General features: G+C 34.2%; 6 protein-coding genes across 10 annotated transcripts in view; 4 read left to right on the top strand and 2 right to left on the bottom strand.

Annotated features, from left to right (window-relative positions):
- The first annotated feature begins 614 nt into the window (after positions 1 to 614).
- On the top strand, positions 615 to 4,714 carry LOC135846198 (WD repeat-containing protein 20). The gene is made up of 5 exons (XM_065365160.1): positions 615 to 1,032; positions 1,178 to 1,360; positions 1,440 to 2,020; positions 2,099 to 2,711; positions 2,964 to 4,714. Exons 1-5 carry the CDS (start codon positions 778 to 780, stop codon positions 3,045 to 3,047), a joined length of 1,716 nt encoding a protein of 571 aa, XP_065221232.1. The 5' UTR covers positions 615 to 777; the 3' UTR covers positions 3,048 to 4,714.
- LOC135846199 (rac GTPase-activating protein 1-like) lies at positions 4,004 to 12,906 on the top strand. Of its 5 annotated transcripts, XM_065365161.1 has the most exons (6): positions 4,005 to 4,120; positions 7,277 to 7,482; positions 7,549 to 7,692; positions 10,746 to 10,853; positions 10,944 to 11,777; positions 11,863 to 12,906. In XM_065365161.1, exons 3-6 carry the CDS (start codon positions 7,598 to 7,600, stop codon positions 12,449 to 12,451), a joined length of 1,626 nt encoding a protein of 541 aa, XP_065221233.1. In that variant the 5' UTR covers positions 4,005 to 4,120; positions 7,277 to 7,482; positions 7,549 to 7,597; the 3' UTR covers positions 12,452 to 12,906. The 5 variants fall into 5 exon arrangements, with proteins under 5 accessions (XP_065221237.1, XP_065221233.1, XP_065221236.1 ...); XM_065365164.1 differs by lacking the exon at positions 7,549 to 7,692; XM_065365165.1 differs by lacking the exons at positions 7,277 to 7,482; positions 7,549 to 7,692 and having other exon boundaries at positions 4,004 to 4,120.
- An 82-nt stretch (positions 12,907 to 12,988) lies between these two features.
- Positions 12,989 to 14,480, bottom strand: LOC135846204 (uncharacterized). Its single transcript, XM_065365171.1, has 7 exons — positions 14,140 to 14,480; positions 14,001 to 14,063; positions 13,857 to 13,925; positions 13,728 to 13,781; positions 13,592 to 13,657; positions 13,395 to 13,508; positions 12,989 to 13,316 (listed from the first exon to the last, which is right to left on the bottom strand). Exons 1-7 carry the CDS (start codon positions 14,368 to 14,370, stop codon positions 13,233 to 13,235), a joined length of 681 nt encoding a protein of 226 aa, XP_065221243.1. The 5' UTR covers positions 14,371 to 14,480; the 3' UTR covers positions 12,989 to 13,232.
- Positions 14,481 to 14,833: 353 nt separating this feature from the next.
- sro (SDR family oxidoreductase shroud) lies at positions 14,834 to 18,123 on the top strand. The gene is made up of 4 exons (XM_065365168.1): positions 14,834 to 15,500; positions 15,590 to 15,742; positions 15,807 to 15,959; positions 16,035 to 18,123. Exons 1-4 carry the CDS (start codon positions 15,176 to 15,178, stop codon positions 16,379 to 16,381), a joined length of 978 nt encoding a protein of 325 aa, XP_065221240.1. The 5' UTR covers positions 14,834 to 15,175; the 3' UTR covers positions 16,382 to 18,123.
- Positions 16,452 to 19,017, bottom strand: LOC135846203 (zinc finger protein-like 1 homolog). The gene is made up of 6 exons (XM_065365169.1): positions 17,826 to 19,017; positions 17,642 to 17,753; positions 17,371 to 17,564; positions 17,152 to 17,296; positions 16,928 to 17,066; positions 16,452 to 16,842 (listed from the first exon to the last, which is right to left on the bottom strand). The coding sequence occupies exons 1-6, from the start codon at positions 17,925 to 17,927 to the stop codon at positions 16,644 to 16,646; spliced, it is 891 nt and encodes a 296-aa protein (XP_065221241.1). The 5' UTR covers positions 17,928 to 19,017; the 3' UTR covers positions 16,452 to 16,643.
- A 338-nt stretch (positions 19,018 to 19,355) lies between these two features.
- The window catches only part of kay (transcription factor kayak), a 54,954-nt gene continuing 49,011 nt past the window's right edge, over positions 19,356 to 25,298 (top strand). Inside the window, exon 1 of the mRNA XM_065365167.1 lies at positions 19,356 to 19,665. Within this exon, the coding sequence (XP_065221239.1) occupies positions 19,543 to 19,665 (123 nt within the window). The 5' untranslated portion in view covers positions 19,356 to 19,542. The remainder of the gene's footprint in view (positions 19,666 to 25,298) is intronic.

A 25,298-nucleotide genomic window follows, 5' to 3' on the forward strand; every position in this document is an offset into this window, starting at 1 on the left:
CCTATTGACACCAGGAACAGGATCGAGGACAAAGCTTAAGAGTTTTTTCTTACGTAACAACGTCTTTACACGAAATGACCATGCATCATATCCAGTCCCGTTGAAGGGAGCGATGCCATCAGGGTGATGAGTGTTACAGCTTGCCATAATTTTCACGATCCAAATATTTTACAGGACAACGAAGAAAAACGATAAGCGAGACGATCAATTACTAAAGAAACATTTTCTAATTACCGCAATTAAAATTAAATGGCTTGGGCGCCATAACCTGTTGAATTATGAACGCAAATAAGCATGTACACTCAGTACAAACATTGTATAACGTATATTTAGCTAGTCAAATGATGTTACATGAAAAGTAACGAGATAACGTTATTGGAGATAACGATAACGAGTAAACGATTCGTTATCGAACGATTGAACTATTTCAACAAATGATCCGGATCATTGTTGATCCGGATCGTGGCAACCCTGACGCTCCTACACACACCTTTAGGTGTTTATTCATAATCGATAGTGAAATTGTTTTGACCTTGTGGGAGCGCTAGTGAATTCGAAAATGCTCATTTTTTGAAAAGTTTTTCATCCAGCCATGAATTTCGATGTTTACTTCGTTGGCTTTAATATTTATGTGCGTTTCTTCTTATCTCTTTTCTATGTTGATTTTAAAATGTTTGTCGGTATTAAAGCTTTTGATTTAATTAAAGATTTTTGGTTACGTGAAATAATGTTCTATTTATCTCCAAGTGTTATTATGTAACGGATCAGTAATGAAAAATGGCGATGAATGGCGATAGCTCTGTGAAAGATGATCAAAAAACACGTTTTTCTACCAGAGAAGGTGTCTACAGTTTGATGCCACTGATTGAATATTATCGTCCAAATCGTTCGAATTTCGCTGCAACGTCTATTCCATTGAATTCAGTACACCTGTCGCTTGTAACAATCCCCGGAATTCGGGAGTATAACGAGCGCTTATGTTTGAATATCGGCAAAGAACTTTACATTTATGTCTATAAGGGGGTCAGGAGCGTAAGTACTCGAATTCACGTAAATTTTATATTCTGTCAGCCTAATCGTACAAATATTGAAGCATTTTCTCATCTAGTAGTCGTATGTTTTGAAATATTTTGGTTACGAGGTGCGTTTCACTAATTACATGTGTACTGTTTCGTAGGGGGCAGACATGATTACGCAGATTGAGAAGAAAACGTTCAAAACGATGAATCCAACTTGCCATAGTTTCAATTCGTTTTGCGCATCGTGCGAATCGGTACCTTTTTTAATCGGATTCAATAATGGTGTTGTAACGATGCAAGATCTCGTTAGAAAAGATTTCCATAAAGTATTCAACGAAGAAGTAAGCGACACTTCGGTTCATTTTCATAATATTGCCACTATCAGTTTAACTAATTGTCAAAAAACCGATCAATTTTCAGAAACTAGTAGACAGTAGTAAAGTAACCTGCATTCAATGGGTACCTAATTCGAAGAATTTCTTTCTGACGTCGCACGCCAGCGGCCAGTTGTATCTTTATAACGAAGAGTTACCATGCAGCACTTCGCCACCAAATTACCAATTATTCAAGAGTGGAGAAGGTTACGCGATACACGTGTGTAAAACGAAAACAACTCGTAATCCGTTGTACAGATGGGTGATAGGATCCGAAAACAGTTGTATAAATCAGTTCGCATTTTCTCCGTGTAATTTGTACTTAGCTGTGGTATCTCAGGACGGCTTCCTGCGAGTTTTTCACTACGATACTATGGAATTGGTCGGTATCGCTCGAAGTTACTTCGGCGGTCTGTTATGCGTCTGTTGGTCACCGGACAGTAAATATGTGGCGATTGGCGGTGAAGACGATCTAGTAACTATTTGGAGTTTTCACGAAAAACAAATCGTAGCTCGTGGGCAAGGCCATCATAGTTGGGTCAACGTTGTGGCTTTCGATCCGTTTACGTCGTCCTATTTACCTTCCGATCAATCTTCGGAGAATCGGTGTTTTTCTACTTGTTATAGGTAAATTTTGTCACCCACTCAGAGGTGTATTTAGCATTCGGACAGACTGTGCTGATCGTTTGCTTTTCGTTTTTACAGATTAGGATCAGTTGGACAAGACACGCAGCTGTGCCTTTGGGATATTACAGACGACGTGTTAAGGCAACCTTTTCATTGTAGCGCTGTTACTATAAAATCAAAGACTAACGAATACAGTAATAACGGCGAAGTGTGCGGCGCAGCTTCGTCCAATCATATAAATTCGAATAATTCTATCGCAGCTAGCGCTCATCACCATGTAAATCACACCAATCATAATAATAATAACAGTAATAAAGACAATCAACTGGAAAGCTGCAGCGGTACGTCCAAACATTCTCCGCCTACGTTAACTCAAAGACTAGTATTACTCAGTTTCGGCGAGAGACGAGACAGCGGCGGTAATTCCAGTAAAAAGTATTCGTCGAGGAGTAACAGCAGCGGATCTGATAAATACGCCGGCAACAGTGTTCGTTTCTCGGAGCTGGAAGATCCGATGAAATTAATCGGAACCGCTGCCTGTCCTAGATTCGATCAATGTCCTCGTTTAGAACCATTAATATGTAAGAAAATCTCTAACGAGAGGTTATCCTCATTAGTGTTCAAAGAAGATTGTATATTAACGTCGTGCTACGACGGATCTGTATTCACCTGGGCTAGACCTGGTAAAGTGGTAAGTATCGGTTTTTTCTATACCGTCGCAATATTCCTCGTAATAATCGTTTCTCAAAAACAAAACGTATCGAAAATCTGTCAACCTACTATAGTACGTGAAAATTTCAATGACATTCGTGTGTATTTGAGAAACAATTATCGCTATTTCGTCGTTCATGTGCGTGCCAACGTCATTCGCACCGAAATATCCAACTCGCTAGTTTGAATAATTTATTAAAATCTAATCAATTGTTTTAATTACGTTTTTCAGACTAGCGCCAACTCGCACCTTGTGGCTGCTGCCGGTTCGCTGTCTACGACTATATCAAACGACAGTACGAGCACAGTGGTATAGCTAAAGTTATGCGCGGCAGGGTGTCATTGCCCACCCTCCAATTTTTAAACGCGCATCGTGGCATATTGCTTGATAGCTTTAAATTAAGTTAGATAATTGAATATTTGTTTTTTTTTCCTGCTAGTTTTTTTAGACGCCGATTTTGAATCCCGGGAAAACGATGCGTTTTGATTTCGATTGCGTTTACTCAAGCAATATAAGTCTGATTTTTTTTTCTCCTCCTAGGTCCTACGAGTATTGAAATTTTACCCCGATTTTTTTCTATTTTATTTATTAAAAATCCTAAAATTTAAAATGACCAATTTTCTATTTTTCATCGTGATTTTCGTCTGTCTGTATTTTAACGTTGTACAAAATGATCTATATATTTTTTGTTTCGCGTTTTCGTATATATATAATATATAAAAAAACATGTATTTTGTAAATATTCATCGCCAATGCTCATGTTAACTAAAAAAAAATTTATATTTAACGCAGTAATTTTACTTTTATTTTTACTGTGATTGTTTTTTTCCCCCTTCTAATTTATATTTATTCTTTGTACGAGAATATTACGAATATTCCGTCATTATTTTACGTTATAATTTCTCTTCTTCTTATGTTTTGTAACGTAATTAATTTTACGCGAATACTTTTTTCGAAATATGTAAGTTTTTTGTTTTTGTTTTTTCATTACGACTGGTTTGTTCGCGTACTTTTTTGGGGCTCGTTTCTCTCTAGCGACGTAATAGTTTTGTTACCAGATAATTTATTTAATGTTATACGACATATAATGGAAATACTTCAATAAAAATTTTCTGATTCGAGTTTCAAAACGTCGTTCGCGTAAATTATTTTATTTCGATGGGAAATTATCTAATTTGATGAATAAGTTTCCTGTTTCGGTTCCAACGAAGATAATAAAAATGAAACGATAAAAACATCTAACGGAAATTAACCCTAATAGGGAATAATTATGCGAATTCAGTAAACTGGTGACGACGATCGTTGAAATACGGTTTGATTTTTTTTTTAATATCGCGTATTTTCATGAAATTGTTGTCTTAAAACGAAAAATACTCTTCGATTTATAGGTATGGATTAGACGTATTTATTAATACCGACACATATCATTATATTTATATATTTTGTATAATATTGTATTCGAATCATTTCACAATTACGTAATTAAGGACGATTGCAATTTACATTCCTGCGAGGGTGAATTTTTTGTTTTCTATTACCATGAAACGTGTAAATGGAAATTTCATTGTAACAATCTCGAGCATTTAAACATTTCATGATAGAGCTTCTAGTCACGTAGGTAGTTGAGAAGATACTGTGTAAAAAGTAATTTTTTAATCGAATGATTGTGGTTGTAATATAAATACCTTTTGTTTAAGACCTTCGCGTAAGGGGGATTTTGAATCGTGTACAGATATTTTTAAAGATATTTTTCTTCTTTTTTTTTCATTTTGGTCAAAAATACGTGTACAGACAGCCTTTGTTATTTTATGATTACGGTTAAGTACCCTATAGTGTTTTATTTTCCTTTTTTTTTCCTCTCTCTCTCCTTCGTTCACTGTTATTTCATTGTATACAGTTAGTCACATTAGTTTTATTTCATACCTAGTTATTTTTTATTGAAATATATTGTTATTGTTTAATATATACATTTTTTGAAACAATTTTCTGATTTCATCGATAATTTGGAGATTTGATGTTGTAATATGTGTAAATTGAATGCAGTACCAATCTTTAACGATGAGCGCAAGCCCGTATCCAGGATTTCCTCCTGGGGGGTGATGAATGACTCATAAGTAGGGCACAAAAATCACAAAATTTCGCAACTGGCTCATATGTATAAAAATTTCAATAGTAGGCACATTTCAGACATTTTCATGCTGAATTTCAGCTTAAAAAACGTGTTGATCAGAGTGAGGTTTTTGAAATTTATCCATGTAAATTGTTTATACCTATTTATGATGAAATTCAGATAAGCACGAGCGAAGCGAGGGCAAAATTTTGGAAATTTGTCAATCCAAAGAGTAAAAAATACTACATTTCTGATTGTAATGTAAAATTGATTTTTCTGGATTTAACTTGACACTCCTCACGTCCTCAGACTTGAATTAGTAGTTTGTTCAACTAGGGAGCGATAGTGATTTTTGACCATTTTCAAGGTTTATTGCCCAAGCATCGCGAGGAAAATAATTCAAAATTGTCGAAAATCATTTTTACTCCCGAGTTGGATAACATATTTTTCGTTGTGATGGAGAAAAATCTCAGTACCTATTCAATTCCAATAATGATCAGTAAGCTGGAGCAAAAGGAGCACTTTTTCTCCCTTATAATACAGAAATTTCAATTTCAAAAAAGGAAAGCAAACAAAAGCATTGGAAATTCATAATTCAAGAAACAAAAATAATTAGTAGATAGATTATGCAACAAGGTACCTAGGGAGATAATGTGATTTTCAATGAATTTTGAAGTTTGTAGCAAATTATCTCCCTAGAAACGTAAAATAACGTAATTTTTTCCTGTGATTCAATGTAGCACGGGAGAATTAGACATAAAATGAGCCAAAGGTCGGAAAAATTCCTATCAAAGGGGACTTTTTTCTAAAACGTGTAGAATACCGCCCTAAACAACATACTAAAAGTCCCCATCGCTAGGGGTTGTGCTAGCCCCAGGAGGGGGGTGAGACCTCCCCCAATTTCAGTTTTTCGCCATTTTCTCCTTCGCATTGCATTTTAGCGAAAAATGTGTGATTAGATAAAAATCTACGTCAAATTTCCGATCTAATGATGTATCAACTTCCTTTGTAGGTACAAGGGGGGTGGGACTGCAACTATTTAAAGAAGGGGGGGTTTATAAAAAATGCATAACGGCTATAGTCGCCTAAGAGGGGTGAAATGGTCTCCGAGACCGTTCGGGTTGATATTATCATGGATGGTGGGTACCATTGAGAAACTTCCGCGCGGAAAATTTCAGATCCACAGCCCCTCCCCTTTTTGAGGAACCCCCCTTTTCTGAAATTTCAATAACGCTTTTCTCAGCCCCATATTAACCGATTTTGAAAATTTTTCAGTATGTTATGTATATCCTTAGTAGGTATTCCCACAAAAATTTTCGACCCCCTCCCCTCATATTTTCCCCTCAAAATGGTGTAAAAACGTGTCTTAGGGAGGGTTGAGGTAAAATGGTAATTTTGGGGAAAATAACGAGGTATTAATGAGTAGGGTGTTGTTTTCTTATGATTCGATACCACTGAGCACGAATATGACGTCAGATTCTTTGCTACACTCATCTAGCTCTTTCCAGAGCACTTAGTCTCTTCAATTTTTACTATTGTTAAAAAGCATAAAAAAATGAAAAAACGGTATTTTGAGGGGTAAATATGAGAGGAGGGGGTTGAAAATTTTTGTGGGAATACCTACTAAGGCTATACATAACATACTGAAAAATTTTCAAAATCGGTTAATATGGGGCTGAGAAAAGCGTTATTGAAATTTCAGAAAAGGGGGGTTCCTCAAAAAGGGGAGGGGCTATGGATCTGAAATTTTCCGCGCGGAAGTTTCTCAATGGTACCCACCATCCATGATAATATCAACCCGAACGGTCTCGGAGACCATTTCACCCCTCTTAGGCGACTATAGCCGTTATGCATTTTTTAGAAAACCCCCCCTTCTTTAAATGGTTGCAGTCCCACCCCCCTTGTACCTACAAAGGAAGTTGATACATCATTAGATCGGAAATTTGACGTAGATTTTTATCTAACCACACATTTTTCGCTAAAATGCAATGCGGAGGAGAAAATGGCGAAAAACTGAAATTGGGGGAAGTCTCACCCCCCTCCTGGGGTTAGCACAACCCCTAGCGATGGGGACTTTTAGTGTGTTGTTTAGGGCGGTATTCTACACGTTTTAGAAAAAAGTCCCCTTTGATAAGAATTTTTCCGACCTCAATGTCTAATTCTCCCGTGCTAATGCAAGAAATCGTAGGAAATTATATTAACTTGAGGATTTTTTGGCCCTGGGGGGTGATTGTACCCCAAATCACCCCCCCTGAATACGCCCTTGGATGAGCGAATATTATACTGATTAACGTTGTTAGCAACGTTATCGCTCATGACTAAGTTTCTGAAATCATATATTTTTATTGGAAAGGAAATGAAAACATTTTTTTAAAAACCGCTTTTTCTAGAAATTGATAAATAGTTGATGATTTTTTTTTCTCTGTTTTTTTAGAATTTATTTGGTTTCCGTCAGAAACAATTTCTCTTCCGATTAATCAAGTTTGCTCGGTCGTTCTTTTGAGTGATTTTTGGACACGTCATCGCGTTCATGTTGTTTTTGAATTTCTCTGTTTTTGTTTTTTGAGCATGAGGTGGATGTTTTGTGGACGAACAGAACGCATTGGTTCATCCATCATGAAGTCGTTAATTAATAAAACTGTGAGTAGATTACTTAATACCTATTTAAATGTTGATAAAATTCAATGCATTACGAGCATCGTAAAGATTCCAGAGCAGTACGCAAAGCTGTAAGCTGTAATGTAAAAAGAATGATATGTTGAAGAGGGGAAGAGGCAGAAAAAGGAAATCTCCAACTTCAGAATTTGAACCCTCTGGGGCTGAAAATGAAATCAGATCAGCGAATATTCGGTAATCCTATTTTTCTCCAACAAATTAGGAATGTGATTTTCTTAGTTACTAAAAGTATCTAAATTTAGGTTACTTTTAAAAAGTTTAGTAACTAAAATCATCCAAGCATTAAAAAAAAAAAAAAAAATGGGTTCAAAAATTGAAAATATTATTTATCAAATCTAAATTTCTGCAAAAAATCTCAAAAAGGCTCTTCTCTTGTCAAATTTACCAAAAATGGTTGAAAATTGTCGTTTTTTTGGCGAAAAATTCAAGAAAATATTTCATTTTTTTGTCAAAAACTGTCTTTAAAAAATATAGTTTTTTTTGGCCAATATTTCATTTTCCTCCATAAATTACCAATGTCTCACTTTTTTGGTAAAAAATTTCGTTATTTTGCCAAAATTAGCAAAAAGTCTTGCCATTTATCACAATTGCCATAAAATCTTGTGTTTTATTGAAAACTTGCCAACAATTTCAAGTTTTCTGCAAAAAATTCTAGAAAGTTGAACTTTTTCTGGGAAAACTGGGAAAAGCTTGCGGAAAATCTTGGTTTTTTGCCAAAAAGCCTGTAGGACGACTTTTTAGCTAATATTTTGTCAAATAGTCCTGATTTTTGCTAAAATATTTAATTAAAATTGTTTTTTTTTTGGTAACTTTTTCCGACTGTTTTAGTTTTTATTGTTACTAAAAAGTTACTTTTTTTTTTTTTGAAAAAAATCAAGTTTAAACCACGTGCTAGAAATTTCCAACAGTTTTATTTAATAAAAATTTCCCGTCTCACTTTTTGTCCCAATTTCCAAAAGAAACCTGCTTCTTGTCAAATATTGCAAACAATTTTTACTTTTCAGTTGTCAGTGAGTAACACTTTTCTGCTGCAAATTGCTGAAAAGCCCTGTCTATTTCTAAAATTGACGAAGTCTCGCTTTCAGTTTCAGACAAAATCGGAAAAAAGGTCTCATTTTTTGTCAAAAAAAACTGATCAAAATGTTCAGTTTTTTACACAAAATTCCAAAAAGTTTTTTCCCTAAATTGCACGATAGTCTGGCTTTTTCCCCCTAGAAATTGCTAAAAATGAAACAAAATTTCGTTTTCCGAAATTGTCAATCTCGCTTTTTTGCCAAAATACAGCCAAAAATTCTCATTTTTCACCGAAATATTGAGAAAAAGGTGACATTCCTCGATAAAAATTGCAAAGAAATTTTACTTTTTTGCCATTATAATTTGCATAAAAGATTCACGTTTTTCTGAACAATTTTAAAATCTTGCTTTTTCGCTAAGTTTTCCTAAAATTTTCCTTTTTTTACAAGAAGTTTTCAATATTGCCTTAGTTTTCTATACTGACCAAGTCTTTTTTGACCCAAATTAACCAGAAGTCTCGGTTTTTGCCTGAAGTTGCCAAAATGCTTTGTTTTATGTGATAAAATAATCAAAATTTTGCATTTTTTCAAATACTGCAAAAAATGTTTACTTTTTTTCTCATTTTTTTTTTTTTTTTTTTGCTAAATTGTCAAGTCTTGGTTTTGCTTCAACTTTTCTACCAAAAAACTGAAAGTAAATCTCATTTCTTTGATGACAATTTCGAGTAGGTAAGTACAAGTGGTAATAATTTTTTCCAAAATTTGCTCAAAGGCCAAACAAAGTCTCTCTTTTTTAAAAGGTAAGTTAGGTACCAATTAAAGTTGCGAAATAATCCAACTTTGGCAAAAAATTGCGACCATATGAGTCACTTTCTTGTCTAGAATTATCAAAACGTATACCTATATTGTTTTTGCAAAAATTTTTGGAGTCTCGATCGAGAGTTTTTTGTAATTTTTTTCTGCATTGAAATGTTTTGATCGCGTTTTGTAACTTTTTTAGTTACTTCTTCGAGCTTTTTGGTCACCAAATTAAATTTTTTTGGATAAAATTGAGTATACGAGCTCTGTATACATTACCAGCCATTGTGTTGTGTCAGAGCTTTCTTTGGCATTTATTTACTTTCTTCATTGATCAAATTCAAAGCTAGATAAACAAAAAAGCAGTGAAGTGTTTGCAAATTGAACAATGCTATATCTACAAAGATAAAATTTGGGCACAGCTATAAGAACGTCGCATGATTTGAAACGTCTTTATTTGGTTCTGGATTAAAAATAATGTAGGCATTATTGGCGAGAAGTTATTCTTGGTATTTCTTCAGGTGAAATTATACCAGTTTAATTTAATATGACACTTGACTCTGGTTCTGACGCAAGTAAATTATCTTTTTTTGGCTGTACATATTAATGAGCGAAGACGTTTTGGTGACTCATGTTTAGTGGGGAAAAATCTTGGATTCCCAACTTGCTTCTGTACATAAGTATTCTGAAATGATCGAATCAAATAGGCTTATTTTAATGGATCTGAACTACCAACGTAGGTAAATTAAATTTCATAAAGTCATAAGAGAATTACACTGCGATTTTACTCAAAATATTGAGACTGCAGGTAAAAATGAATCGAATAGAGAGCATAAATTGAATGATTTCAAATGATATTTCACTCTGTTTCATTCAATCATCGATCCATGATAGGAAACACCTGTTGTCAAGCATGATGTTATTTGAACTTCAAAATAAATGCTTAAAATGTTAACGTATAAAGTACTTTCGCCTCCTTATGGTCCAGTTGTTTTAATTATTGAAAGACAGTACTACTTGGAAAATTTTTAATAAATATTTTCTTACTCATCCACCTCGTACTTTTAAACGTTTTTTCACACTCAATCAGGTAGTTTGGTTTCTTTGAGCGTCCCACCCTTCCTCCCATGCTGCATAATAATAAACATCATCTTGTTCATTTCATTAGTCGTTGAAGTCAGTTCGAATCAAGTCTCGTACCGATAGTGGTGGATTTTTATATTTGAAATGGTTCTGATTATAATGTGTTCTTGATGTTTGTCTCGAATATTAACTACTAATTGCTGCAGTATTAGAGTGTTTTGGTGTTATTTGATTTTATATTACAATGTATGTGGAATTTTCGTTAGTATAATTTACAGTATTAATCTCGTATGTATTCAAATAATTCTTATTGATGAAAATAATTCGTTACAGGTTGTCCACAGAAGCTATGAACGTTAAGAATGTCGTATTTGAATTCGACAAATTGATGAAGGCATATCAAGTGGCGATTGAAAATCCCTGCGAAGAAACATTTCTGAGGTAAGCAAACGACTCAACTTTTGATCACTTTTTTCGACGAATTATTCGTACACAATTTCTAACGCCGATGACTTTTTTCTTTTCATATAGATACGTATTGAACCAAGAACAACAACACTTGAAATTCATCGAAACCGTTAACGAAAATAAACGTCTGAAAGCTGCGTTAGATACGGCTGAAAAAGACATAGCGATCACCAACGGTAAACTGGTATCGGCCAAGAAGATCATAGATGGAGAACGAAATCGTCGACTTCAAATCGAATCCGAGAAAGAATGTTTCGCCGAAAGATTCTCTTCGTTACGTCAAGTATTGCTGAACGATTTAGCTAATTTGCCCATCTCGGTGAAAAATCATTTGGCAATGTTAGACGACGAGCCGAAAAGTAAAAGTAATAACTACTTGAGCACGATTATGGAAGCTGATTCTACGGCCAATACAACATCTACTACCCGATCCGAAGAAGAACTCGACGATTCGGTTATTCACTATCAACAGTACAAAAAACACCGTGTTTCCGATGAAGATCAACCGGTTGCTATAAAGAAACGAAGATCGAGCGTGCGTAGTGATCCCATCAACGTTGATTCGAAAAGTAACGCGAATTTGAGTAAGCTCAACAGCCGAAACCATACTTTCGTCGGGCGAAATGTCATCATGCCCGAACGATGTGTGCTTTGCGAGAAAAGATTGAGATTCGGTCAGAATGCATTCAGGTGTTCGGAATGTAACGCTACTATACACGCCGAGTGTCGTAGTAAATTACCTTTACCTTGTGTTCCTATGGGTGTACCTGCCAAGAAAGGAACTCGAGTAACTTTAGAAGATTTCACTCCACCGTCCTTCCCCAGAATTCCAGCTTTGGTCATTCATTGCGTGAATAAAATCGAACAATTGGGCTTGAAAGAGATCGGTTTATACAGGTAGGATAATTTCGGCACCGTTATACTCTTACGTTAGGTTGTGTTTTTCTCTCTAGTAATCTGAGTTCTTTCTTCTTTGTTACAGAGTACCCGGAAACGATCGAGAGATTCGTGCGTTAAAGGAGAAATTCCTCAGGTGTAAAGGCGTTCCTTCGCTCGAGGACGTCGATATACATACGATTTGCTGCTGTTTGAAAGATTTCTTGCGTAACCTAGACGATCCCCTGATACCTCACGAAGAACGAGAAAATTTCGCCCTAGAAGTGGCCGACAGGAATTCTGAGAAACTCAAGACTCTAGTGCAATCGTTACCGCAAGCTAATCGGCATACGTTAGCTTATTTGATTCTACATTTGCAGCGCGTCGCATCTACCATCGCTAGCAAAATGCCGATTTATAATTTAGCCACCGTTTTCGGTCCTACCATCGTTGGATTCTCCGATATCGAACCCATGAATCCGTTCGTTGAAGCGCAAGTGTCGATATCAATCGTTACCGAGCTTTTGGAATTACCGTCTGAGTTTTGGAATAGTCTACTAGAAGAAGACGCTGCAACGCTGAAGAGCGATCGAAAAAATTCCAAAAATTGCCCTTTCAAAGAGTCTCCGAGTTTGAAAAAGTTGCCCAATTCGAAAAATAAACGATTTTTCAACTCACCTACGACGAGATATTGAAATCGTGTTTTTTTTAAGGTGCGTTTTTTATGTAGTTATTTTTTCTTTTTTTTATTAATATACTTGAGTTGAATTTATAATGATGTGGCCTTCGATGTGTCGTTTAAAGAAGTACAAATCCGTGATGTGCATATAATAATTTGTCTCGTCCTGTGATTGAAATATTACCACGTGCGTTTTGTAGATACCTAAAATTGGCCAAAGTTTTTTTTACTTTTTTACGTTTATTTTGTTTCTCTAGTTATTATCGAGTATTTGATGAACATTTCTAAGTATTTTGTACGGCGATTATTTCATTATTATGTACGTTCGTTGTTCGTATTTACTGCAGTATTTTATGGACAAATTGTCATTGATTTTTTCTATTATGTTGTGACTTGAACGATCGGTTTTATTATTTTTTTTTTTTTACTGAGTAGGATTAATTTTTATGCAATAAACGTATTTCACAATAACGTAGTTGTTATTTTACCAATACATTAAACAATTACTAGTCTGCTTCATATCAAATCTACAGAAACAGGATGAAAGACGATGAAGTAGATAATCGATTTTATTTAAAATAGGTAGGTAATTACAGAACGTGTACAAGTTTTTACAAATACTTAATATACAATAATAAATATAATAAATAGGTACTGCGCGAAAATAGTAAGTATAGAAAAAATGTTCACTATGATCATCGTTTTAAAAATAAAAATGCGTATTAGAGTATCTACGATACACTTATCATAATAAAAAATCACATAAATGCAAATATTTGTTCATCTCAGTCCTATTCCTATTCCACATGTAATTGGAAATTTTCGACTTGCGCGAACTGTTTGTTAATTTGTTCGGCGAACTTGTCAAAATTTTCTTCATTCTGTAAGATGAAAATATATCGTTGAGAAAATGATGAAATATTCATAACGTTTAAAAAACAAAAATACTAAAAACTCACCTCTTCATTTTCTTTCTTCGCTTTGCGTTTTTTGGTGGGTTTGACAGCTTTCGTTTCCTTTTCAACATTATCATTGACAACTTTACCCAATTGTTTATACGTTCTGGCAGGTTTCTGTAATCATAAAAAAAAGGATATTTCAATTTTCAAATACTCGGAATGAACATAATTTCACCCTTGAATCAAATAATCTCTACCTCGGATTTGTTTTCGATGTCATCAGTATTGATTTTAACCGTTTTTTTACCAGTTGTAAATGATTTCTGTAATAACATCGACAGTATTACCATTACGAATATTCGTAACATAAAATCTAATCCGAGTGATGTTTACCTCAATTAAGCTGCTGTCAGCTCTAGCAGGTTTCTTATATGTTTTCATAGGTTTCTACAATGATGTAAGAATATAATATTATTTATTCGAAGTGGTAGCAACGTAACTTGTAATCTAATCAACCATTACCTCAGCTTTATTCTCAATATTGCCCAATACTTTCCGACGTCTTCTGTCGATCATCTCATCCATGCTTGGCTGTAAAATTACATCCGAATTGAATAGTAAATTCGAATTAGAATAACATAACTAAGTAACAATCATTCAATATACCTGATCTTCGTAGACTTCTTCTGCAACCGTTTCAGTAAGTGTTTCAGTAGTTTCGTATGTTTCCTGAAAACGAGCAAATTGTAGTCAATTGAATTCAGTATATACTTTTGAAACAATTGAGAATCGACTTGAAACTTACTTCATCTGTATAAAAGCTGGTTTCATTGATGGATGAATTTACTGAACCATCGAGTGTAGTGAGATCTTGACATAGGAGAGCTTGAATTTCCGAAATGGTAAGCTTACTGGTTTCAGGACTGCAGGGTGTTACCTTTTTCATTACAGGTTTCGGCGGCGGAGGAGATGGTTTCTGAATGCACGACGTACTGACGGTAGCATCGTCGTCGAAACCGAAGTACTGTGAACTCATTTTTTAATCAATTCGACACTTTAAATGACACGAATAAGTGGAAAAGTTTTACAGAAAGTTGACGACATTTGTTAACAAAAATTTAAAAACCGGGAAACAAAAACAACTTTCGCTCCAATGTTACCAAAGCAGAGAATTTGAAAAGTCGCGATTGTCATGAACGATTTCGGACAATGCGACGTTCGATCGAAATTTATTGTTCAATTTGTTTGATGAATTATACATTTTTTTTTCATTTACTCATGATAAACAAGAAATATATCATTTATTATAATTTTAATAGATTAAAATTGAAACAAAAAGCTCTATTTTTTCATAGGTCATGCTTTTTTTTTTGAAAAAATGCTTGTTAAAATTTATTGTACTTGGATGGGTGACATATGAATTTCTGAATCCGAGAATTTTTTTATTTTTTCATCATATGAGTTGGTAACATTTTTTTTTAGATGGCGGTTCTTACAAACTGATAATTTTTTTCAACGAAAATTGAAAAATCAAAATCAAAATTTGAAAGTTTTGGTTATGTTCTGGTGAAAAACGATTTCATTTTAATAATTCCATGCTGAAATTAACGCTCAATTTCGTGAAACAATTTCAAAAATGGGCTGGTGTTCTATTGAAGCTGTGTTTGAAAACGAAACTCTAATCAATGAGAATTTTTGATAAGGTCTGATAAGACCAACCGAGCTTTCAAACTTTCGACGTTCAAGATGATTCTCGGTTCAATGAATATTCGAAACATTCTCTGGAGGTAAATGAGCTGAATTCACTTTCAGAAGTAAAGATCAACTTTCATAAATTCATAATGTTGCTTGAAATTTTAATCTGTATCTGTTTCACATTAGTCTTACTATGGTTGAATCGTTTTTCAAAAAAATACTCGCCAGCTAAAAACCAGGCTGTTTTGATCACCGGATGTGATTCTGGTATAGGATTTTCAACAGCTAAATACTGTCATGAAATTGGTTTCACTGTTTTTGCAGCATGTCTGAACGAAGGAAGCGAAGGTTGTGTTCAGCTCAAAAAACTCGGAGACGTTTTTACGGTGAAGCTGGATGTCACATCCAGCGAAAGTATCAAAAAGGCTTTAACTCACGTCAATAATGTCTTGAGAGCGAATCCTGGAATATGTAAGTGTTTTGTATTGCATCGCTTATAGGTATGTATATTTTGTTTCTTTGTAATCTTACCTCAAACTGTTTTTCTTCTCATTGTCCAGCTTTGAAAACACTCGTGAATAATGCCGGAGTAATGGTGTTTGGAGAATTTTCTTGGCAGACGGAAGCTCAAATTCGAAATCAAGTCACGATCAACTTAATTGGAGCGATGAATGTTACCAATGCCTTCATGTCTCATATTCGTCGGAATAAAGGTAGAATTTAAAAATGCTAAAAAACTATGAAGTAAACGATTAAATTTCTCGTTTATTCGAACAGGTCGTATTATAAATATCTGTAGTCATTGTTCATTGGAGGCTTTGCCTGGTTTATCAGTTTATGCTGCGTCTAAAGCAGGTCTTTTAGCATGGACTAATGCTCTGCGAGTTGAAATGAAGAAATTTCAAGTTTCAGTTATCGCTTTCATACCTGGTACAAAAACGAAATGAAATTTTAAATCGTAATGTTTATCGGTGATGCTGAACTTACGTGAGAAATTTTGTTTAGGTTCGTATCCTCAAGATACCAAAATCTTCGCCCAGCATGAACGTTATGTGAAAGAAATGAGTGAAAATATGTCACCGGAGGATTGGAATTTATATAAAGATTACTTCAACGAATACAACTACTATTTGAGTTTCATTTCGAAACCTACAGAATGCCGTCCAATTGAAAATTATTACTTTTATAGTATTTTAAACTCAGCTTTACTTTGCGTTTACCCTAAAGCTCGTTATTGTTATTCTCCAGCACGATATTTCTTCTATCATTCTTTATTCAAAATAAGTCCAGTTTTTATTCGTGATTGGTTGGTGTTGAAATTTGTCAATATGCCATCGTGGAAAACAAAATGAATTGATTGTTCTCGTAAAAGAATGAATAAAGAGCCCTATGAGTGAGACTACTTGAATAAAAAGTGCAATATAATTTGAAAAAAAAATTTAATCAACTTTCAAAGTTTTCAACTATAGCAATAATAAAATTGTATTAAAAATAATATTATTAGATAATCATATCGTAAATTATATGCTTGCAACAATGAATAATCATGTAGAAAATGTTAATAACATGAAAATGGAATGCGAGTGTGACTGCTTGTTTTATGCGTTTCAAGTATCACGATTCACGATTACCTTCTTGATGAACAAAAGCTTCATTGACGAATGGATTCTCATCATAAGGTACTTCGTAACTTAATTTATCTAAGATAATCATAAATAAGAAAAACGCGATGAATAGAAATGTGCCCATAACAAAGTAGCGACGATACTTGTGTCGGAAGTAGAATTGAAAATATCTAGAATTCCTGGCGCACCTGTTGATAAAATCAAACGATGATTTCATGCTTTTTGTTTTCAAGAAAAACATAAATGAACTGAATATAGTGTACAAATACTCACACATGCCATTTATTAATCCGTTCCGTCATTGTTCTCCTTTCATACTTATTTTCATCGCGATCGACGGAACTATTCGTCAATTTTTTAGTTTCGGTGGAATGAGTTAATCGCCTAGGTACATTATCTGGGAATTGTTTCACTGCAAAAGTAATAAAATCATTAGTTGGAACTCGATCGATTTATACGTATCTCATCAAGTCATCATTAACGATATAAATTCTTACCAAACATATTATTTTTTCTGTACGGTTCGTTGTTGGTTTCACCGATTTGTAAAATGGTATCATTTGTTCTATTTTCGAAATACGAATCGTTATTACTAACATTCGTGAACTTTTCTTCTGGTTTGATTTCTTCTGAAGCTGGTAACTATGGAAATACAAAATACATAAGTTGATTTCGGAATCCATAACGCGATCGATTCAGAATTCATGATTTCTCACCAAAGGCATTCCTAAACCAGCTCGAGCCCAATTCACACTTCTCAATTTCTCAAAAAGAATATCAGCTACTGGAGAAACAAGATTAGCTGGAGGAAATAGAGGGTTGGCACATGATGGACAAGTATATCCAGCTGGAGCAGTTGTAGGAGGTAACTGTCGCTCGTAATGATCCAAGCAATGCCAATGAAACACATCTATACAGAAGATTTTTTCAAAATTATTCGTCAAATTTGTTCATTATTAAACCTGTATCTGAAATCGAATGACTTACGATAACATATCAATCTGATGCATTCCTCGTCGCTCAGCTTTTTGGTACATAATTCGCAAATTGGATTATAATCTCCGTCTTGTAACCACTTCAAATAGGACAGAACTATACACTGGAAATCGAGCTTTGATTAGTATACATTTTTTTACAAATTATTGATTGTACCAGTTTCTTATCAACTTACTTTTGGATGATTAGTTACCATACAGTTTTCGCATACATTGACCCTATGTTCGTAGCAGAATTGATTGGTGACTTTACGTTTAGGACATTTACATAACCCCATTATTTTTGAACGAAATCGTAACTGCTGCTGATGAGAAAGTAAGATGAAAATATACAAGTTTTCACTACACCATGCAAGTTTGAACTTTACGTTAAAACGCAACTAGCGAAAAATATATAATTTTGAGAATGATTAGTCATTCGTTTCGATTCATTTAGATCGTGTTTTTTCTTCGAATTAAATAAATTTCGACGAATTACGACGAAAATTTCCAAATTTCAAGTTCTCATCAATTTTTTCAAGTCCAAAATTTGTGAAACTTGTCAACATTCCGCGTCATATTAGTGATAACGCTTCACCAGTAGTAAAATAGCTAAAAATTTCCCTTTTCTCGTCAAAAATTCAAGAGCAAAATCAGGGATTGACGATTTGATCATTCGTTTTCATTTCAATTAAATTTGAACTTTGAAGTCACCATAATTAGGTTTGAAGATTTGACCATGACAAATGAAAGTAATATTACTCCATCACCTGCTTGATGATCGAAATTTCAAAAAATCCTTGTGTTTTATTAAAATTTCTGTCTAATTGAAGTCAACTGCAGTAGGCAAGACAATTGGCATACGACTTCTGAATGTTTCTAATACCTAATCATTCTATTCTGACCTGATTGAATTTTATTCATTCGGAAGATTATTTCTATCGAAAGCGATGTGTATGACGCTAACAAAGTACAATAATTTTTCATGCCACTGATTTAGTGATTTCATTGCAAAAATACTTTCAAATGAATAAGCTTTTCTGACGATCAAAAATTGACATAGTTGACACTTGACAGCTAGTGGAAAGTTGAAATAATAGACAAACGATCTGTCATCTAAAGCTTTTTATTATTTTAATGACGTTAAATTTCTTCAAAAGGTTCTGAATTCGCAGAACATTGAATTAAAGTTAATTCATCTAGCTTATTCGAAAATAGGAACCCCCTTGATACTTCGTAATTTGAATGCGGAGAAATGGTCAATGATGATCATTAAAGAAGATACCGACGGATATTTCATAAAGCAAAATGAAAAAATATACTTGAAAACGTTGAAATATTGAGAATTTGAGATCAATCGATCATAACTTTTTCAAAAATCAGTGGTTTTTTGATTTTTTCCAATAAAATAAAAAATTAAAATTAAAGATTATTTTGATATCACTCTTTGTAGCGGCAACACTGGTCCCCAGTAGGGAATTTTTACATTATAAAATAATGATTTTTTGCAAGCAATTCCACTTTAAAATTAAGTTTAGATAAATTAAATCAATTAAAATAAACTTTTACACGTAATAAAATATTAATAATTCGATTTCCTTGTCTAAAAGGTACAAAAATCCGGATATTCGAACGTCAAAAATAGGTATCCATCGACCGGCCATTTTGTTGCCAATTTCGTACCTCCATTTCCCTTCGTTGCACAATTTGGCGTTTTTGTTTCCAAGAAACACAAATGAAGGGTTTCCCCAGTTGATGAGTCATCGACTAAAATTGTAATATTTTGTAAATTAGCGCAAGGGTAAACTTAAATAATCTTAAATTTTAAATTTTATATCGCGATTTTATCGTTTTTATCGTAACAACTTTTGTTTTTAATCAACTTCGCGCCAGATCAACAATCATCGTTTCAACATGACCAGCATCACTACACGCATTGGAAATCTCATGATTCCGAAAATAACTGCAGTATCTCCTGGAGAATTCCTTCTTACGTCTACCACAAACTCGGAAGTGAATTCCGTATCCATAATAGCGGTAAGAGAAACATTCAAAGCATTTTGCTCTAATTAAACGACTCAGAGATTTTACTGAGGCTAACTATCATTACCAGTGCCAGGTGTGTGAAACACATGATGCTGTTTCTGTACACTACTCGCTACGTTATTATTACTTGTTAGCAGCAATTAACGAATTATTAAACCGATAATTTATCATCTTGGAATCGTCCAGCTTCGCAGTTTTCCATTTAACGAGAATATGTAACAACTTATCAGCGAAATTCGAGTTAAATGTAGATTGTAGACTCTCCATCGTTCATCGTTACCGACAGTTCGCGTTTGGTTTTTTTGATACGGTTGGCATTTCAACTACCAAGCTACACGGATACACTAGATAAGAATGCGTCGAGTTGCGAGTCTGCTCGCTGCATTTACGAATAGAATAATTCGAGACTCGAGTTATTTTGATGATTCAGATTTTCGTCTATGGAAATCGTTCTCACGTTAATTCGCCTAACGAATTATGAAACACGAGTAACCGAGTTCGAGGTATTAAATTTCAGCATTCTTTCGACGACGATTTTCCCTCGTAGTTTAGTATTACTTCATAGACCGATACTAATCATCGAACTTGAGAAAACATTTATTAATTATTTGCCTAACGCGATGCAAATTTTCCAGCTTATCGAAAAACGTTACCCAATTGCGGAAAATATAAATGACGAAAACTTGTAATACAGAAATGAATTTTCGTGTTGTTGGCTTAAACGCAAATTAGCGTGGTATTGCGGATTAAAATTGAGTAATTTTTCGTATTTTAATTTCTAAAACATCCGCTTCACGCTGACCGGATTCCTATATAGGCACGACTGATTCAACTTCAACTTGAATTGAATCAAAGTACAACTATCGAACAATGTACTATAGTTATATAATAATAATTGTTGGTTATACACGCGTAAGCTTACTACGTACGTAACGTAGGTATTGCTATTTATTTATCGAGAAATTACAATTCGTATTCGTTATTTATAAAGGAAGAATTCCATAGAGAAATGTTGTTCGAACGCAGGTGGCTTATGGAGGGCAGATCACATTTGTAAACGTCCTTGATCCAAAGACCGTGATTTAATTTAACGAGAAATTGAACGTAAACAACGTACACGATTCGATTATCTAAGGTTAGATATTCCAGCATATTGGCGAGAAAAAAATCAAAATTTTTTCCCATTTCTTGGTTCACGCCATCGTCGTCACCCAGGCCACGCCTGATTTGGGTGATTTTTTTATTTTTCAATTTCGTACGATTGTTCCTAGAATTCGAATACGTTTCAAGCGATCCACTTGATCGAGCCAATCGAGCAAGTCGAGTGTATCGGATCGAGTATTTTTTTTCAATATTTCACTTTGCTGGCTTTCATGATCGTTTAATTACGACGTTTTTGTGTAATTAACGTGCAGTTGTGTGTACGATTTCCTCCCCGCTCACCGGTCTGTTTCTTGGATCAGTTACTCAATGCGGACTTCTCTGTTTTGGTTTCGATTGTAACTCGATTATTATTATTTTTGTGTAGTCGCGAGGAAAAATATAAACGAGGTGTAGATTGATTATGATTATGGGTATGCAGATTGTTACGGTTCGGTTTCAGATTATTATAAGAGTACGATGTGTGATCTGAATTCCGATAATAGTTTGATCGATCTGTTTTAGATTTTTGTGTACGTTTGGATTTTTTTTCTCGAACTATAAATATGTATTATGTACTATCGATTGTTTTGTTTTTTGATTTTACCCAGATGAATGATCGTGTTGTTCTATTTTGATCGATAGGCTCATGGAAAAATACCTCACTATGGTTTTCATAATCGTACAGATCCAATTATTTCGATCGAAACGCCTTTTTTTCTCACTCTCGCTGTTCTTGGGTCGACTCGACGACGATGACGTGTTCGAGGGAAAAGACCCCATCAACGTCGACTTGGACTTGCGGTGTCTTACCTACGTATTTACCCCGAATCTCACGCAATTTCTCACGAAAAATACGTCAAGGTCGCTGGACACGAGCCGCAGTCATCTCGATATACGCACAATCGATAATTTCCAGTCGAGTTGCATGCACCGTAGTACTACAAAGTACCTATTACCTGTGATGGAGTATTACCAAGACGACGTTTATAACCTCGCCCATTGTGGTTCTTTTTTTTTACTCGACCGTTTGTCGATTCGGTGGGGATTTGTTTACGTATTTGTTGTGTAAGGTCGTCAACGGCTCGATTCGAGCTACACGAAAAATAATGGTTGATGACCTCATCCTCATATGGAAAACAGCCCAAGCTCGCAAGATACCGCGATGCCAATGAATTGCGGATGGGATGGTGTTGCGGAATATGCGATGTGGATTTGTACATCGTCGTGTCGAGTCGAGTCCCAAAATGATGCGGTTTTTCAGACGTCGAGTGTATAAGGGGATAAGAATCGGAATTCCCGCACAACCTTCCGGCGTCGGCGTCGCATTGCTACTCTTGCTTAAGCTCTCGATGCAATTTCCATCGAGTATGAATTGGCTGGACGAGGCGAGGCGATAAAATATAATATTATAAAACCGCAAATTGGCATCGAAAAGAGATGGTACCTTCGACCAAGTCGTACGTGTGAGGTGTAGGGTGTTCAGTAAAGTGCGATAGCGGAGACTGGAGACTGGGGATTGGAGAAGCCTGTATGTAGTGTGTCATGAGTGTGCTCCATGTGTCTGTCTGTGTCTGTGTACTGTACGCCGGTTTTTTTTAATTCAAGGTAGTAAATTAATAAATGTAGCGAATAAGGGATTGAAAATTTATCGAGAAATGCAACTATATTAGACTCGATGCACGAACGTGCTATTCTAAATGAACAGGTTGACCTTCGTGTGCGACGAATTGCTCGAAGTTTTCAAATTCGCCAACTATTAGTCGCGAGATAGTGAAATCGATTAATTAATTTAAATGATGCTCGAATTGAATTGGGTTTTAATTTTTAATTTTAGGATTTTTTTGGATAAGTTGAGGTGAGTTGATTCAAGTATAGTTGTTGAAAAGTTGAATTTGACGATTTTAATAGTGAGACTTGTGGAGCCATTGATTGCGAATTTGAATTGAAAGTTTGCGATCAAAAGAGATGAAAATTGATTTTTGAGCATTATTTTTTTTTCTTTTAAAGTGATTTAGAATTGGTTGGTTTTTTTTTTTAATTTTAAAATTTCGAAGTTTACGTATTCAACTCTCTGAGATGTCGTATTTTGAAAATGATCATATTTTCGAACACAGCACTCTAAAAAAAACTAAGCAAATTATGTCCAACATGTGCTTTTTTAGGAGGAGGTGGGGGGGGGGAGGTCAGTTTGGAACTCAGGCATCGCAACTGGTTACTTTTTTCATCGTGTGGGTTACTAAAAATTACTATTTTCATGCAAAAATTCCTAAGTTATATTTTTCTGCAACTGACAATTCTGTTCAATTTTCAGTAAAAAAAAATCAAAATTGACGTTATTATTAGAATTACGGTTGTAATTTTTCAGTATCTATTTCATTTTTTCCAAATTTTTGAAAGCAGTTGCCCTCGCTTTCCTTTTTATTTCAGTTTTTTTTTTTTTTTTTTAGAAATAATTTTTCAAGCTTTTTACATTAAAAACAATATTTTTAAAAAATTAATTTTTGAATGTTTTTGCTCGGAGTGCTTTGGTTCTCTTTTTCGAAACTTCAATGGAATAATACGATCTTTATTAGAAGTTCTGTAAAATTGGTTTGAAAATGTTTAATTTGAATTTGAAAAAAAAGAGGTTTTGAAAAATTCTGACACTACTTTTGAAGTAGGAGGGGAAGGGGTGAATCTTATACACTTGCACGCAGAAAATCGTTGATTTTGAACCTCTCATTTATTTGTTTTGAAACTTCGTCAACGTCAGATTTACTCTAGTCCAACTATGTCTCGAGAAATGATCTTTCCAGATCTTTCAAAGTTCGACTGCTTCGTGGAAAATCGCAAATACGTGAAAATTGCTACCTCCTCTCCTCCTGGCACTGAAAAAATTGAAGAGAATTTGAAATGACTTCATTTTTTGTTCAAGTTTGATGCGGAATTGATTTTTTGGATTTTTGAAACTTTTATTTTCGATTTTCCAATTTTGAAATTGATTCCCTCGTATGAACTGACGTTTCGATGGTGAGCTGTTGTATGATTTGAATGAATTCTCAACGAATTTTTGATACTGTTTTTATGGTTCATTTTGATATCGAGTGAATTTTCATTGGGTTTTTTTGACGGTTTTGAATTTTCGAACCGGTTTAGTCTCGATTTTCTATGAAATTTTTATCATTCATGAAATATTTTTGATTTCGAATAGATTTTTTGGGTAATTTTTTTGAAAATTATTGTTTTATTTTGAGAGATTTTATTGAGAAAAATTAGTGAGTAATTCAGTTTAGAGTAAACTTTCACAATTTTCTGGGCAATTTTCCATTTTAAAAGAATTTTTGAGAAAATTAAAATAAAAAGTACGAATTGCATCGGAAGTTGATCGAACATGATGCGAATTTATTGAATCATTCATATAAAATGTTCATTAGTCATTAGCTATGTAGATGAACCATGTTAATAAAATTTATCAAAATTATGGAACCTGGAAAGTGAATTCTTTTTGGAAAAAGAAAAATCTACTGAATGAGAACTTGAAAATATGCGAAGTTGTGCAGTTGTACATTATAGAATATTTTTATAAAACCGATCAACTTAATATTGTGTAATGTACATCGATTTTTTTTACGTCATCAGATTTAAATATCTACTTTTTTTTGTTTTGTTTTAATGAAAATGAAATGAATCAGATTTTTTAGAAAAACTAATCGATTACATGTAAAAAATTGATCAAATCTATTAAAATAGACAATGATCGTCATTCAATTAAAAATTATTTATTAAATTGAACGAAACAAAACACTATAGAAAATTTATCTTACGTGATATAGAATTTTCGACGTTGAAAGTGAAAATTTTTCATTTTTTGGGACTTCTTTTCACTCTTGGAATTATGCATCCCACCCATCTTTTTCAGAATTTTGCGATCTCCATCGCTAAATTGGTTCGTTTTGACCAAAAATTAGAGTTTTTCATCGTAAAACTTGAAAATTTGATTAATTGAACGCTGAGGAATGATTTTGTCCTCATATAGACCCATTTATCGAAGAGGTTTTGTGCCCTGGATTTTTTAAACAGTATTTTTTGGGCAAAAATTGAAATAACTGTTTTAAACATACAATTAATGTTTGGAGTGTGAAGAAATTTTTTTTTCCTTCAATAGGTAATTTAATATTTGTGATCTGTCACGAGAAAACCAACTTAGTGTCCAAAAAATCGATATCTTTTTTATGGCGGATATTAGTAGTACTTTGGGTGCTGAATCCGACTGTGGGGGTTGAAACGTTCGCGAACGATTCTCTTGACCCTAAATGTGAGGTCAAAAAATAGAGCAACTACAGTAGAAGTTGAAAAAAATTTTTTTTTTGATTTTCTTGAAAGGTATGTTCTGGGGAGTCGAAATACAGATTTTTGCAATAATCGGCCCACATTTGGAGGATTTGTGCCATATTTTAGAATTTGAGTAAGGCTTGAGCTGGAAAAATCAACTCTTCTCACAT

This window comes from Planococcus citri, chromosome 5, assembly GCF_950023065.1.
Source record: "Planococcus citri chromosome 5, ihPlaCitr1.1, whole genome shotgun sequence".
NCBI lineage: Eukaryota > Metazoa > Arthropoda > Insecta > Hemiptera > Pseudococcidae > Planococcus > Planococcus citri.

Excerpts from the sequence above, each read along its gene's own strand:
- LOC135846198 (XM_065365160.1), top strand. The coding sequence starts at position 778 with ATGGCGATGAATGGCGATAGCTCTGTGAAAGATGATCAAAAAACACGT. Across the intron at positions 1,033-1,177 it reads TCTATAAGGGGGTCAGGAGC|GGGGCAGACATGATTACGCA; the intron begins GTAAGTACTCGA and ends ACTGTTTCGTAG. Across the intron at positions 2,712-2,963 it reads GGGCTAGACCTGGTAAAGTG|ACTAGCGCCAACTCGCACCT; the intron begins GTAAGTATCGGT and ends TACGTTTTTCAG.
- LOC135846199 (XM_065365161.1), top strand. The coding sequence starts at position 7,598 with ATGTTGAAGAGGGGAAGAGGCAGAAAAAGGAAATCTCCAACTTCAGAA. Across the intron at positions 7,693-10,745 it reads ATCAGATCAGCGAATATTCG|GTTGTCCACAGAAGCTATGA; the intron begins GTAATCCTATTT and ends AATTCGTTACAG. Across the intron at positions 11,778-11,862 it reads AAAGAGATCGGTTTATACAG|AGTACCCGGAAACGATCGAG; the intron begins GTAGGATAATTT and ends TCTTTGTTACAG.
- LOC135846204 (XM_065365171.1), bottom strand. The coding sequence starts at position 14,370 with ATGAGTTCACAGTACTTCGGTTTCGACGACGATGCTACCGTCAGTACG. Across the intron at positions 13,926-14,000 it reads AAGAAGTCTACGAAGATCAG|CCAAGCATGGATGAGATGAT; the intron begins GTATATTGAATG and ends GTAATTTTACAG. Across the intron at positions 13,782-13,856 it reads ATATTGAGAATAAAGCTGAG|AAACCTATGAAAACATATAA; the intron begins GTAATGGTTGAT and ends ACATCATTGTAG.
- LOC135846203 (XM_065365169.1), bottom strand. The coding sequence starts at position 17,927 with ATGGGGTTATGTAAATGTCCTAAACGTAAAGTCACCAATCAATTCTGC. Across the intron at positions 17,754-17,825 it reads TGGTAACTAATCATCCAAAA|TGTATAGTTCTGTCCTATTT; the intron begins GTAAGTTGATAA and ends CTCGATTTCCAG. Across the intron at positions 17,067-17,151 it reads CAGAAAAAATAATATGTTTG|TGAAACAATTCCCAGATAAT; the intron begins GTAAGAATTTAT and ends TTACTTTTGCAG.
- sro (XM_065365168.1), top strand. The coding sequence starts at position 15,176 with ATGTTGCTTGAAATTTTAATCTGTATCTGTTTCACATTAGTCTTACTA. Across the intron at positions 15,743-15,806 it reads TCATATTCGTCGGAATAAAG|GTCGTATTATAAATATCTGT; the intron begins GTAGAATTTAAA and ends TTATTCGAACAG. Across the intron at positions 15,960-16,034 it reads AGTTATCGCTTTCATACCTG|GTTCGTATCCTCAAGATACC; the intron begins GTACAAAAACGA and ends AATTTTGTTTAG.